This window comes from Alligator sinensis, unplaced genomic scaffold, assembly GCF_000455745.1.
Source record: "Alligator sinensis unplaced genomic scaffold, ASM45574v1 scaffold1409_1, whole genome shotgun sequence".
NCBI classification, from domain to species: Eukaryota; Metazoa; Chordata; order Crocodylia; family Alligatoridae; genus Alligator; species Alligator sinensis.
Genome location: NW_005843442.1, coordinates 132775 through 144194, shown reverse-complemented (window position 1 = coordinate 144194; position 11420 = coordinate 132775). Strand labels below are relative to the sequence as shown.

The 11420-nt window shown below is 57.5% G+C and overlaps 1 protein-coding gene across 1 annotated transcript in view; it reads left to right on the top strand.

Annotated features, from left to right (window-relative positions):
• Positions 1-456: 456 nt before the first annotated feature.
• Positions 457-11420, top strand: part of LOC102378028 (integrin alpha-X) — a 15189-nt gene continuing 4225 nt past the window's right edge. The window contains exons 1-16 of the mRNA XM_006038727.3: positions 457-548; positions 1237-1367; positions 1463-1614; positions 1789-1942; positions 2358-2508; positions 2972-3045; positions 3218-3347; positions 3951-4099; positions 5602-5742; positions 6380-6586; positions 7188-7318; positions 7418-7578; positions 7909-8063; positions 8138-8269; positions 10043-10116; positions 10604-10745. Coding sequence (XP_006038789.1) covers positions 473-548; positions 1237-1367; positions 1463-1614; positions 1789-1942; positions 2358-2508; positions 2972-3045; positions 3218-3347; positions 3951-4099; positions 5602-5742; positions 6380-6586; positions 7188-7318; positions 7418-7578; positions 7909-8063; positions 8138-8269; positions 10043-10116; positions 10604-10745 — 2160 coding nt within the window. The 5' untranslated portion in view covers positions 457-472. The remainder of the gene's footprint in view (positions 549-1236; positions 1368-1462; positions 1615-1788; positions 1943-2357; positions 2509-2971; positions 3046-3217; positions 3348-3950; positions 4100-5601; positions 5743-6379; positions 6587-7187; positions 7319-7417; positions 7579-7908; positions 8064-8137; positions 8270-10042; positions 10117-10603; positions 10746-11420) is intronic.

Sequence of the window (11420 nt, the reverse complement as noted above, 5' to 3'; positions counted from 1 at the left end):
CCACAGACAAGCCAGGCATCCGGGTGCCCAGCCCCCCCCCGCCCTGATGCAGAGGATGACCATCACACTATGTCACCTAAAATAGGGAAACCACAAGTATTGCTATGGGAACAGCGGGTGCGCGGTGTCAGGTATTGGAGGGGAGGGCTGCAGGGTCCCCACAATGCAGTGGTGACATCATTGTGGTGGCTGTTCCTGCCTGGTGACATCACCGTGAGGTGGGGATGAGGTCACGTGCCCTGGGGTGAGAGCTGGGGATGCCTACCTGAGTGAGGGACCCAGTGCGTGTTGATGTGGTGACAGCATCCATGGCAACCATGGAGGCATCAGGGGAAGGTTGCCTCGCACCATCATCACGGTAACCGGGGGAGGCCAGCATGACAAGCTGGCCACCGGTGCTACCCCTTCCCCCGTCTCGCGCCCCAGGTGTGCGGCCCCACGGTGCGGCAGGCGGCAGGGGTGGGGCGAGACCATGTATGTGCGCGGCTACTGCTTCCTGCTGGACCGGAACCTGCGCCTGACCCAGCGCTTCCCAGAGACCCTGCCCGGTGAGGGGGCGGGGCCAAGGCAGGGATGGGGCGGGGCCTCTGAGGTGGGGCAGGGCTAGGGCAGGGACTTTCCCCCTGGAATAAGGGGTGGACACATGGGTTAGGAGCTGGTCACTAGGTGTGGGGGGATGGAATGGCCTTGTGAGAGGGGATGGATGGATGGATGGGTGGACTCATTCATTGGATGGATGGATGGGTTCATTCATTCATTCATTCATTGGATGGATGGATGGATTTGTTCATTGGATGGCTAGATTCATTCATTTATAGGATGGTTGGATGGACAGACTGGTTCATTGGATGGATGGATGCATGGACTCATTGATTGGGTGGATGGATGGATGGATGGATTGAGGGATGGATTCATTCATTCACTCATTCATTCATTGGATAGATGGATGGGTAGACTGGTTCATTGGATGGATGGACGGATTCATTCATTGGATCACTGGATAGATGGGTTGATTGGATGGATGGAGGGATGGATGGATTCCTTCACTGGATGGATGGTAGATGGACCTGTCATGAGTATTGTCCATGGGAGCAAACAGGCAGCTGCTAACTTGGTATAACCCCCACAAGACCCCTCTTTCCAAGGGGCCCCCAGAAGAGGGTGGAGGTCTTGTCCCATACTTACCCCCTGTTCACCAGGCCTTGTCCCCTTCCCCCCACACATCCCCATTCCCAGAATGCCCCAGGCGCCAGACGGACATCCTCTTCCTCATCGATGGCTCGGGCAGTGTTGTTTCCAGTGACTTCTTGAAGATGAAGGATTTTGTGGTCCAGGTCATGAGGCGTTTCCGGGGCACGGAGACCCAGGTGACTACCAGTGGGTACTGGGGGAACATGGGGGGCCTGCTAGAGGGTACTATTAAGGCCTGGTTCTCACCCTTCCCCCACTTCTTTGGCCTCAGTTTGCTGTGATGCAGTTCTCCTCAGACTTCACCACCGCCTTTGACTTCAAGGAGTTCAGGGAGTCCTCAGAGGTTCACATTGAAGAGCGGGTGCAAAGAATTGTCCAAAAGGGTTACACAACGTGGACTGCCAGTGCCATCCGCAGAGCAGTGTGGGTACCCGGCCTGTCCATCATCCATTCACTCCCCTATCCATCCCTCCAATGTACCCATCCAAGCATCCTGTGAACTATTTCATCCATCCATCCATCCCTCCGTGTCCACCCTGCAGCTCACCTGAGCCCAGGGACAAGGTGAGTGACCCCGGGCTTCTGGACTCTGTGTAGGCAGGAGGTGTTTGTGTCCAAAAGTGGCATGCGGGCTGGGGCCACCAAGGTTCTCATCGTGATCACGGATGGGATGAAGTTCCAAGACACGCTGCACTACGCGGATGTGATCCCCGAGGCTGACAGAGCCGGAATCATCCGCTACGCTATTGGGGTGAGACCAGGCACCTTTCTGCTCACAAAAACATCTGTTTATCCAGGTGCTGAGCCCCACCGTCCATTCACTGGACCCGTCCATCCATGTGTCTGTCTGTTCGTCCATCCTGTCCTGTCACTGTCCCTCTGGTCTTATGCTCTATCCATCCATCCATGCATGTGTCCATCCATCCAATGAACCATTCCATCCGTCCGTCCGTCCATTCGTCCATTCACTAAATCTGTCTGTCCGTCCATCCATGTATCCATCAATCCACTGAATCCATCCATCCTATCCAAACTTGTACCCATTTGTCTGTCTCTCCATTCATCCCTTGTACTCACTCATCCAACTATCCCTCCATCTCATGCTCACCTGCTGCCTCTCCCTTCCTGTGCCCAGCTCACTGTTCACTTCCCTCCCTCCTGGGCAGGTGGGCAATGCCTTCTTCGATGAGAATGCTCAGCGGGAGCTGCGGATGATCGCCTCCTCCCCTGCAAGCGACCACATCTTCCAGGTGGACAACTTTAATGCTCTGCAGGGCCTCCAAGAGAAGTTGAAGAACAAAATCTTTGCCATTGAAGGTATCCGGGGTGGGGGGTGGGGGTTGAGGAGAAGCAGGGTGGGATGGAGGGGGGCTAGAAGGCAGGGCAGGTGGGAGTGGAGGGGGTTGGTTGGGGGATGAGGGCTAGAGAGGGAAGTGCTGAGACCACAATGTGCCATGTGTCTACTCAACTGCCAATTCCATCCACGCCCAGCATGCACATCCATCCATCCATCTCCATAACACCTGTCCGTCCATCCATTCGTCCAACCCTTTCTCCTCTCTCTGCACCAACCATATAACCCCATCCATCCATCTTTCTATGCAGCTAGCTCAGGGCAGTGACCTTCCCCCCCCGGAAGGCTGGTGCCTCATGCCTTGCTCCACTCAGCCATTTCCCACTCGTCTGCCCCACAGCTGGCTGAACCATGGCTCCCAAGTGAACCCCAGGGGCAAATCTTGGGCCTGATTTGGGGGCTCCATCTGTCCGTCTGTCTCTCCAGGCACCCAGTCCCACAGTGACAGCTCTTTCCAGCTGGAGATGTCCCAAGATGGCTTTAGTGCTCTCCTGTACCAGGTGAGTGACAGCCCCTGCCCCTACCCTGCCTCTACCCCACTTCCGCCAGGACCTGAGCACCCTGACATGTCTCTGAGCATTCAGAATCTGGAAGGGGGCCCAATTTAGATCCTTCTGGGGACTCAGGCTATTGGCATTTAGGAGGTGACGGTCCCCATGTGCCCTGGTCTAGGACTTTTGTGTTCTGGGAGCTGTAGGTGCCTACGACTGGTCAGGTGGGCTCGTCCTTTACAAGCAAAGTGAGAATCCCACCTTCATCAATGTGTCCAGGACCAGCAAGGAGATGAATGATGCCTACCTCGGTAAGAGACCCCCCCCCGTTCACCTGGCCTGGTCTCTTCGGCTACCTACCGCCCCACAAGTGGCTGGGTGAACGGGCTCTGTATAGCCCCGATACCCCACCCCAGAGGTGGCTGCATCTCTGGCCTACAATAACTGGTCCCCATCCATTTGGTCTGGTCCACTGAGGCACAGCCCCATATCTTATCAGGCTCTGCTGCCCTTAGTTTTATTTCCTCTTCCTTGCCTTTAGCTTCCCTTATCAATGCCCTACACCAGGTCATTTTAATGAATTCCTACCTCTTTCCTTTCCCTTTAGACCATTATAGGCCTAAATCACCCCCACGTCATGCCCCAGAGGCAGCTGCATTTCAGCACTGGATGAATCAGCCCTATATAGACCCTGATCACCCTCCTCTGAGGTGGCTGCATCTCTGGGGAATGGGGGCTTATAAGAACTGGTACCCAGACGTCTTCTCTGGTCTATCTTTAGCTTATCAAACTGCTAGGAGACCTCCGCTGCCCTTAGTCTTATTTTCTCTTCCTCGCCTTTAGCTTCCCTAATTAATGCCCTACACAAATGTGCCTCTTTTCTACCCCCCCTCCCCCCCCCGCCCCATCCCTAGGCTATGCAGTCCAGCCAGTGGCCTCCAGGGGGCGCCGGGGCTACGTGGTGGGGGCACCGCGGTACCAGCACGTGGGTAAGGTAGTGCTGTTTTACTGGGATCCCAAGGAATCAGCCTGGAAGGCCGAGGGCAAGGTGAAGGGAGACCAGGTAGGGGGGAACTGGCTGTGGGGATGCGTGTGCAAGCATGTAGGTGCCCCATGTGTTTGTGTGTGTCGGGGCATGTGGAGATGTGTTCCTGAATGTGTCTCTGGGCATGCATGTTCCTCTTGGTTTGTGGGTGCACATACAGTGCGTGTGGATGTGTGCATGGGGGTTCGTGTGTGTGCATGTTTGGGCACCTTTGTGTGTGTGTGTGTGTGTGCGTGTGCGTGTGCATGTGGATACATGTGTTTGGAGTTGGGTGTGTATGTGTGTGCTATTGTGTGACTCTATGCATGGTTGTGTGTGCAGGTCTGCATGCGTGTGCATTTGTGGGTGCATTTGGGTGTGAGTTGGGTGCATGTGTGTGCGCATGTGTGCAGGGGTGTGTGTGCATGTGTGTGTGCATGAGTGGATGCATGTGGGTCTGTGTAGATACATGTGTTTGGAGTCATACTTGTGTGTGCATGTGCACATGTGCCTCTGTGCAGGGGCGTGCATACATGTGCGTGTGCATGCATGAGTGGGTGCATATGTGTGTGTATATGTGTTTGTGGCATGGATACATGCCTGTTAATCCATGTGTGACTGTGCGTGTGCAGATGTGTGTATGCCTTTGTGTGTGTGTGTGTGTGTGTAAGTGTGTGTATGTGCATGCATTTTGGGGTGCATATGTGTGTGTACATATGTGTCTGCTTGCTTGTGTGTATATGAATGTGTGTGTGTACACGTTTGGGTGCATCTGTAGATGTGTGAGTGCGTGTGTGTAGCATGTGTGCATATGTGTGTATTTATGAGTGTGTTCAGGCATGCATGTGAATGTGTGTGGGTGCATGTGTACATGCAAGTGTGCAAGTGTGTGCATGCATGTATGTGCTTAGGTGTATGTTAACCTACCTGTGAAAACATGTGTGTGTGTGTGTGTTCATGTTGAGTGCATGCCCATGTGTGCATGCGTGTGTCTATGCATGTGTATACCTGTGAATATGAATGTGCATGTGTGGGCCAACATGAGTGTGTGTGTGTGTGTGTGTGTGTGTGTGTGTGTGTGTGTGTGTGTGTGTGCACGAGAGGGTGCAGGGATGCAAAGGCAGGTGTGTGCAGGTGGTGCATGTGTATGTGCACACCTTGTGGACACACGTGTGCCTGTTGATCTGTGCACATGTCTGTCCAAATGCACACATGTGGGAATTGGACGGGGGGCCTGGACTTGGCTATAGGCCTGAGATGCAGCATGACGGGTGGCTGCACCCCCTCAGCTCCAGTCTCCTCCCTGCCGACCCCAGGGCTCTGCGCCCAGCCCTGAGGGTCCACCCACACAGCCCCAGGCCTCCGCCCCCTAGCTCTATGGCTCTGCTTCCTTGCCCCATGACTCCTCTCATCTGTTTCCAGGGCTCCTCCCCAAGGGGCGGGGCCTGTGTATTACTGGGGTCTCTGGGAAGGGCAGTTGGGTAGGTGAGGAGTTGGGCTCTGAAGGTAATGGGGTCTCCTCTGCTCCCCCCGCCCCCCAGATTGGCTCATACTTTGGGGGCTCCCTCAGCACCATGGACGTGGATGGAGATGGCAACACCGACCTCATCCTCATTGGAGCCCCCATGTACTATGGGGAGGGGAGCGGAGGCCGCGTCTTCATGTGCCCTCTCCCAAAGCAGGTAGGATCTGGGGATGGGGGCAGGGAGTGGGTTGGAGGGTGGGAAAGGGTCCATGTTGTATGCCAGAAAAGATGGTAACCCCCTTTCGTGCTCTTCAGGGGGCAGGGGGTGGCCTATGGGTGTGGGGAGGGGTGTGTATCTGTGAGGAAATACGGTAGCTCCCTTCTGGCCCTGCCAGTTGGGGACATGGGGGAGGGAGAAGGTATGCAGGGGGCATAGGAAGGTGCATTTATACCTGATAAAATATGGTAGGTCCATCTCTGCCCCATGACGGGGTGCTGCAGGGAGGGGGAAAGTACATCTTCTACATGATAAAACAGGGTAACTCCCTTTCTGCACTGTAGGTGGCACCACGGGGTAGGGTAAGGTGCACATTATAGGTGGTAAAATGTGGTAACTCCCCTTCTACCCTGTAGGAGTTGGTGCAGGGACGGGGAGGTACATATTGTACACCAGAAGATACAGTAGCTCCCTTACTGCCCTGCAGAGGCCCCCAAGGGGCAGGGGCAGGTTGCTCAAATCCCCAGTAAAATGCAGTAGCTGCCCCCTGCCCCACAGGGTGGTGGGTGGGTGGTCAGCATGTGTGGTAGGCGGGATGATACGGTGCCATACCTGGCGCTTACCTGCTCCCCCACAGAGGGCGCCGCTGCGGTGTGACGGGGTGCTGCGGGGGCAGGGGAACCAGCCCCTGGGGCGCTTCGGGGCCAGCTTGGCAGTGCTGGGGGACGTGGACGGCGATGGCCGCGCCGACCTGGCCGTGGGGGCCCCCCTGGAGGACGGTGCCCATGGGGCCCTCTACATCTTCCGCGGGCAGCAGCGCCACCTGCGCAACCAGCCCAGCCAGGTAGGCCCCGTCCCCAACTTCCCCTGTCCCTGTCCCCAGCTGCTACGGCCCCATCCCCTGCTTCTATAGCCCTGCTGCCCACTTCCCTGACCCCGCCCCTGGCTTCTCTGACCCCGCCCCTGCTGTCTTGGGCCTGCCCCTACTTCCCTAGCCATGCCCTCTTCTTTCAGTGCCCCGCCCCCTCACCCCAGACCTACCCCTTCTGCCTCTCAGGCCCTTTCTGCCCTGGTCCTGCTCCCGCTTCCTTAGCCCTGACCCCTTGCCCCCACCCCCTGCCCCTCCAGCCTGGCTCCCACCTCTAGCCCCATCCCCACTGCTACTAGCCCCACCCCTTTGTGCTCCTTACTCCTCCCCTCTGTTGGCACCCCCAACCCCTCTAGCCCCACCCACTTCTCCTTGCTTCCACCTGCAACCTCTAGTCCTGCCCCTGGAGGTTTAGGCCCTGCCCCCACCTCTCATCCCATCCCACCCCAACAGCCATCGGTCTATCCCCTGTAGCTCTAGCCCTGTCCCCACACCTCTAGCCCTGCCCCATTCAGCCATAACCCCACCCCCTCTCCCTGTTGCCCCGGCCCCGCCCCTGACAACTGTCCCCACCCAGCGCATCTCAGGGACCTGGGGGTCCAGGGCACCACAGGCACTGGGCCTGGCACTGAGCGGGGGCGCGGACCTGACAGGTGACAACCTGAAGGACATTGCTGTGGGCGCCAATGGGCAGGTGCTGCTGCTGAGGTGAGCCCCCATGCCTGGGTCCCCTGGGGTATGTGTGTGTGTGTGTCCGGGATGCCTGGGTTCCCCGCGTGTGTGGCTGACCCCAGCTCTGCCCCGCAGGTCACGCCCAGTGCTGCAGGCGACCGTGACTGTGACCTTTGCCCCGACCACGATCCCAACGACCGCCTTCAACTGCCAGGGCCGGGAGCAGCTGGGTGCCAAGGCTGCTACTGCCCAAGTCTGCTTCAGCCTCCGTCTGAACCCCAAGCAGCACTTCAAGGGTCAGTTCCGCCCTTGGGACAGGCCCCGCCCACCAGGGAGAGGCCACACCCCCAGTCCCCAGCCTGTCCACACACACACAAACAGAAGCCAGGCATCTGCCCTGCCCCACCCAATACCTCCAGACTAGGCCTGGATCCAACCCCCCTGGTTCTCTTCCAACCCCTGCCCCCACGCCTCCCCCTCCCTGGGTTCCCTGCTCCTCCTGATGCAGCCAGCTCTGAGCCATCCCCTCCAGGCCCCGGCCCAGCACAACACACCTCTGGAGTGCACAGTGGTGGGGGTAACGTGTGCCTGGAGGCCACACTGTCAGACCCCTTCTGCCCCTACAGGCAGCTCCATCTCGGGCACCTTCCGCTATGAGCTGGTGCTGGACCCTGGACGGGTGAAAGTCCGTGCCGCCTTCGATCCCCCACTGTCTGCCCAGTCCCAGATGGTACAAGTCAGCCTCCCGCCCCAGTGCCAGAACTACAATGTCCAGCTGCCTGTGAGTGCCCCTTCCCTTCCCCCTTCTCCCTCCAGGCCCCCCACGGTACCCTCATGCCTGTCTCCCACCCCCAGGTCTGCCCCGAAGACACCCTGGCACCCATCACCCTGCGCCTGACATACAACCTGACCGGGAACCCCATCCCCAGCACCAATGGCCTCACCCCCATCCTGGCTGAGGACACGGAGCCGATGGTTGTAGCCTCGGTGAGACCTCAGGGAAGGGAGTTAGTGTCACAGCAGGCGCTGATGGCATTGGCGCCGGTTGTAGTGGCCAGGCTGTTGCTGTGTGCCTAGGTATCCAGTTCTGGTGATTGCCACTGTGTGATTGCCACAGTGTTGCTACTGACAGTGACACTGAGGGTATTGGTATTGTTTATACAGGCCAGGCTGTTGTTGTGTGTCTAGGTTTCCAGTAGGGCTGACATTGTGCGGTTGTCACGGTGTTGGTACAGGAGGTAACATTGAAGCTGCTGGCACTGGGTGTAGCAGGCAGGCTGTTCCTGTGTGTCAGGTTGACCCATCCTAGTGGTTGATGTGCAGTTGTCACAGTGTTGCTACAGGCCACGACACTGAGGGCATTGGTGCCGATGGTACCAGTACAGCTGTTGCCATGTATCGAGGTGCCCAGTCCTGGCACTAGACACTGTGCGGCTGTCATAGGGTTGCTATCAGCTGTGACAGTGGGTGTTTGGTTGTAGTGGCTAACTTTGGAGGGTCAGGCACCAGGGGGTGATGCTGACAGCAGTGGTGCCAGTTGTAGTGGATAGACTGCTGCTGCATGTCAAGGAGCCCAGTCCTGTGGCTGACACTGTGTGGTTGTCATGGTGTTGCTACAGGCAGCAATGATGATGGCATTGTCTGTGGGTACAGATGTTCGATTGTAGTGGCTGCTATTGGAAGCTGGGACATGGTGTTGCAACGGGCAGTGACGGTGACAGTTTTGGTGCCAGCTGTAGTGGTCACAATGTTGCTGCATATCGAGGTGTCCAGTCCTGGTGGCTCACATTTGTGTGGTGCTCATGGTGTAGTTACAGGCAGCACCAGTGACAGCATTGTCACCAGGTGTAGCAGTCAGACTGTTGCTGTGCATACAGGCGTTCAGTTGTAGCGGCTGCCATTGGAAGGTTATAGGCAGGAACACGGATGACTTTGGCATTGGTTGTAGCGGCCAGGCTGTTCTAGCCTACATGGGCAGGCTGGTCATGGTGCTGACATGGGAGGCTGGGGACCAGCATTGCTCCGAGCAGTAGCGGTGACAGTATAGTGCTTGGACTGTTGCTGTGTGTTCAGGTTTTCACTGGATGGAGTTGATACAGATGGATGATGACAGCATTGGCTCGGGCTGTAGCAATCAAGCTGTTGTTCTGGGCATGGGTGTTGTGTTGTAGTTCACATAGGAAGGTGGGGGCTGGTGTTGCTACAGGCAGAGACTTAGATGGTATTGGCTGCGTGTCTCAGTATCTGGCTCCCGTGGTTGACATCAAGAGGTGGGAAACGGTGTAGCTAGAGCCAGCAACGGCAGCAGCATTAGCTCAGGTTGTACCAGTCCGGCTGTGGTTGAGCGGACAGGTGTTGAGTGCTGGTGGTTGACATGGAAGATGCTGCTACAGGCGGCAAGGTTGACTGCATGGCTGCCTCAGGTAGCTGTCAGGCAGTGGCTGCTTGTACAGCTATCTCATCTCAGCAGTTGGTGTGGCAACCAGGGAAACAGTGTTGCTACAGGAAGTGATGCTGATTATGTGGGCCCAGGTTCTAGCAGACAGGTTGTCCCTGTGTTTGTGGGACTCTGGTTGTGACTAAAGTGGGGACTGAGGTGGCTACAGGTGGTGATGGTAACAGGGCGGTTGCGGGGTGTAGCCGTGGCAGTGTGAGTGGGTGTTGGGGGTGGGCAATGCAATGCGGGGGGCCAGGTTGCTACAGGTGATAGCTGACAGAGCCCCACCCCATGGCCCCGCCCCCTCTCTGATTGCCCCCCAGCTCCCATTTGACAAGAACTGTGGCAGTGACGGGGTTTGTGAGGACAACCTACAAATCGCCTTCAATTTCTCAGGGTGAGTCCGTCCCTGTCATCCCCACCCCCCATCATCCTCAGGCCCAGGATTGGCCCCTGCCTGGGGGGTGTGATCCTGGCCTATAGGGGAGCACTGTTGTGGGAAGCTCACAACCTTCCTTAGGGCAGTGTTGGGGGAAGCTCACAGCACCCCCTAGGGCACTGCTGGGGAAAGATCACAACCCCCTCCAGGGCACTGCTTATGGGGGAAGGTCAACCCCCCCTAGGGAACTGTTGGAGGAAGCTCACTACCCCCCTGTGGGCACTGCTGGTGAGGAAAGCTCACAATCCCCCCCACCCCCCAGGCCACTGCTGGTGGAACATCACAGTGCTCCAGGGCACTGCTGGTGGGGGAAGCTCACAACCCCCGCCAGGGCACAGCCAATGCAAACCCATAATCCTGCCTTGGGCAATGCCAGGGGAAGCTCATAACTCTCCCTAGGGTACTATTGTGGGAAGCTGACAACCCCTCCCCTTCCCTACCACAGCCTGAGCACCCTGGTGGTGGGTGACACCCAAGACCTCCAGGTCACGATCCAGGTTCACAACCTCGGGGAGGACTCTTACGGTGCTACCATGCGACTCCTCCACCCAGCGGTGCTGTCCTACCGCAAGGTCCAGGTGCTCCAGGTACCATGTGGGGGGCGGCCATAGGGGGCACTGGGTGGGCCAGCTGGGGTGTGAGGCAGAAGGATGATGCGTGTTATATGCAGGAAAGTACTGTAACCCCCTTCTGCCCTGTGGAGGGTGGTGGGGTCCCAGATAGTATGCTTGTGCATATTGGGAGGAGAACATCTTCTACACCAGGGGTCAGCAACCCTGGCACGCATGCTGAACATGGCATGCAAGGCCATTTTGCTTGGCACACCACTGCCAGCCCGGGCTCTGAGCAGCTGCTTCCAGCCACGGAGCCCAGGCTGCTCCCAGTTGGCGGCTGGGAGGCTGCAAGCCCTGGTGCAAGCAGACCGGGCTCTGTGGGCCAGCTGCAGCTGGGAGGCTGCAAACAGCTGCTCCGGGCTCCAGCATGTCAGCACTCGGGCCCCTTCCAAGGTAGCCATTGTGGTTTTTTTGGCACTCTGGCCAAAAAATATTGCCTACCCCTGTTCTAGACCTACAAATACAACAGTGTCCATTGGGCAGGGACTGGGTAGGGCCAGCAGTGGGGAAAGGTGCATGTTGTATACAAAAAAGTACGGTAATCCCCTTCTGCCCTGTGGAGGGCAGTGGAGGCCCAGCAGGGGGCAGTATGCATGTGTGTCTTCTATGCCTACAAATACGGTAGTGCCAGTTGGGCAGGGCTGGTGC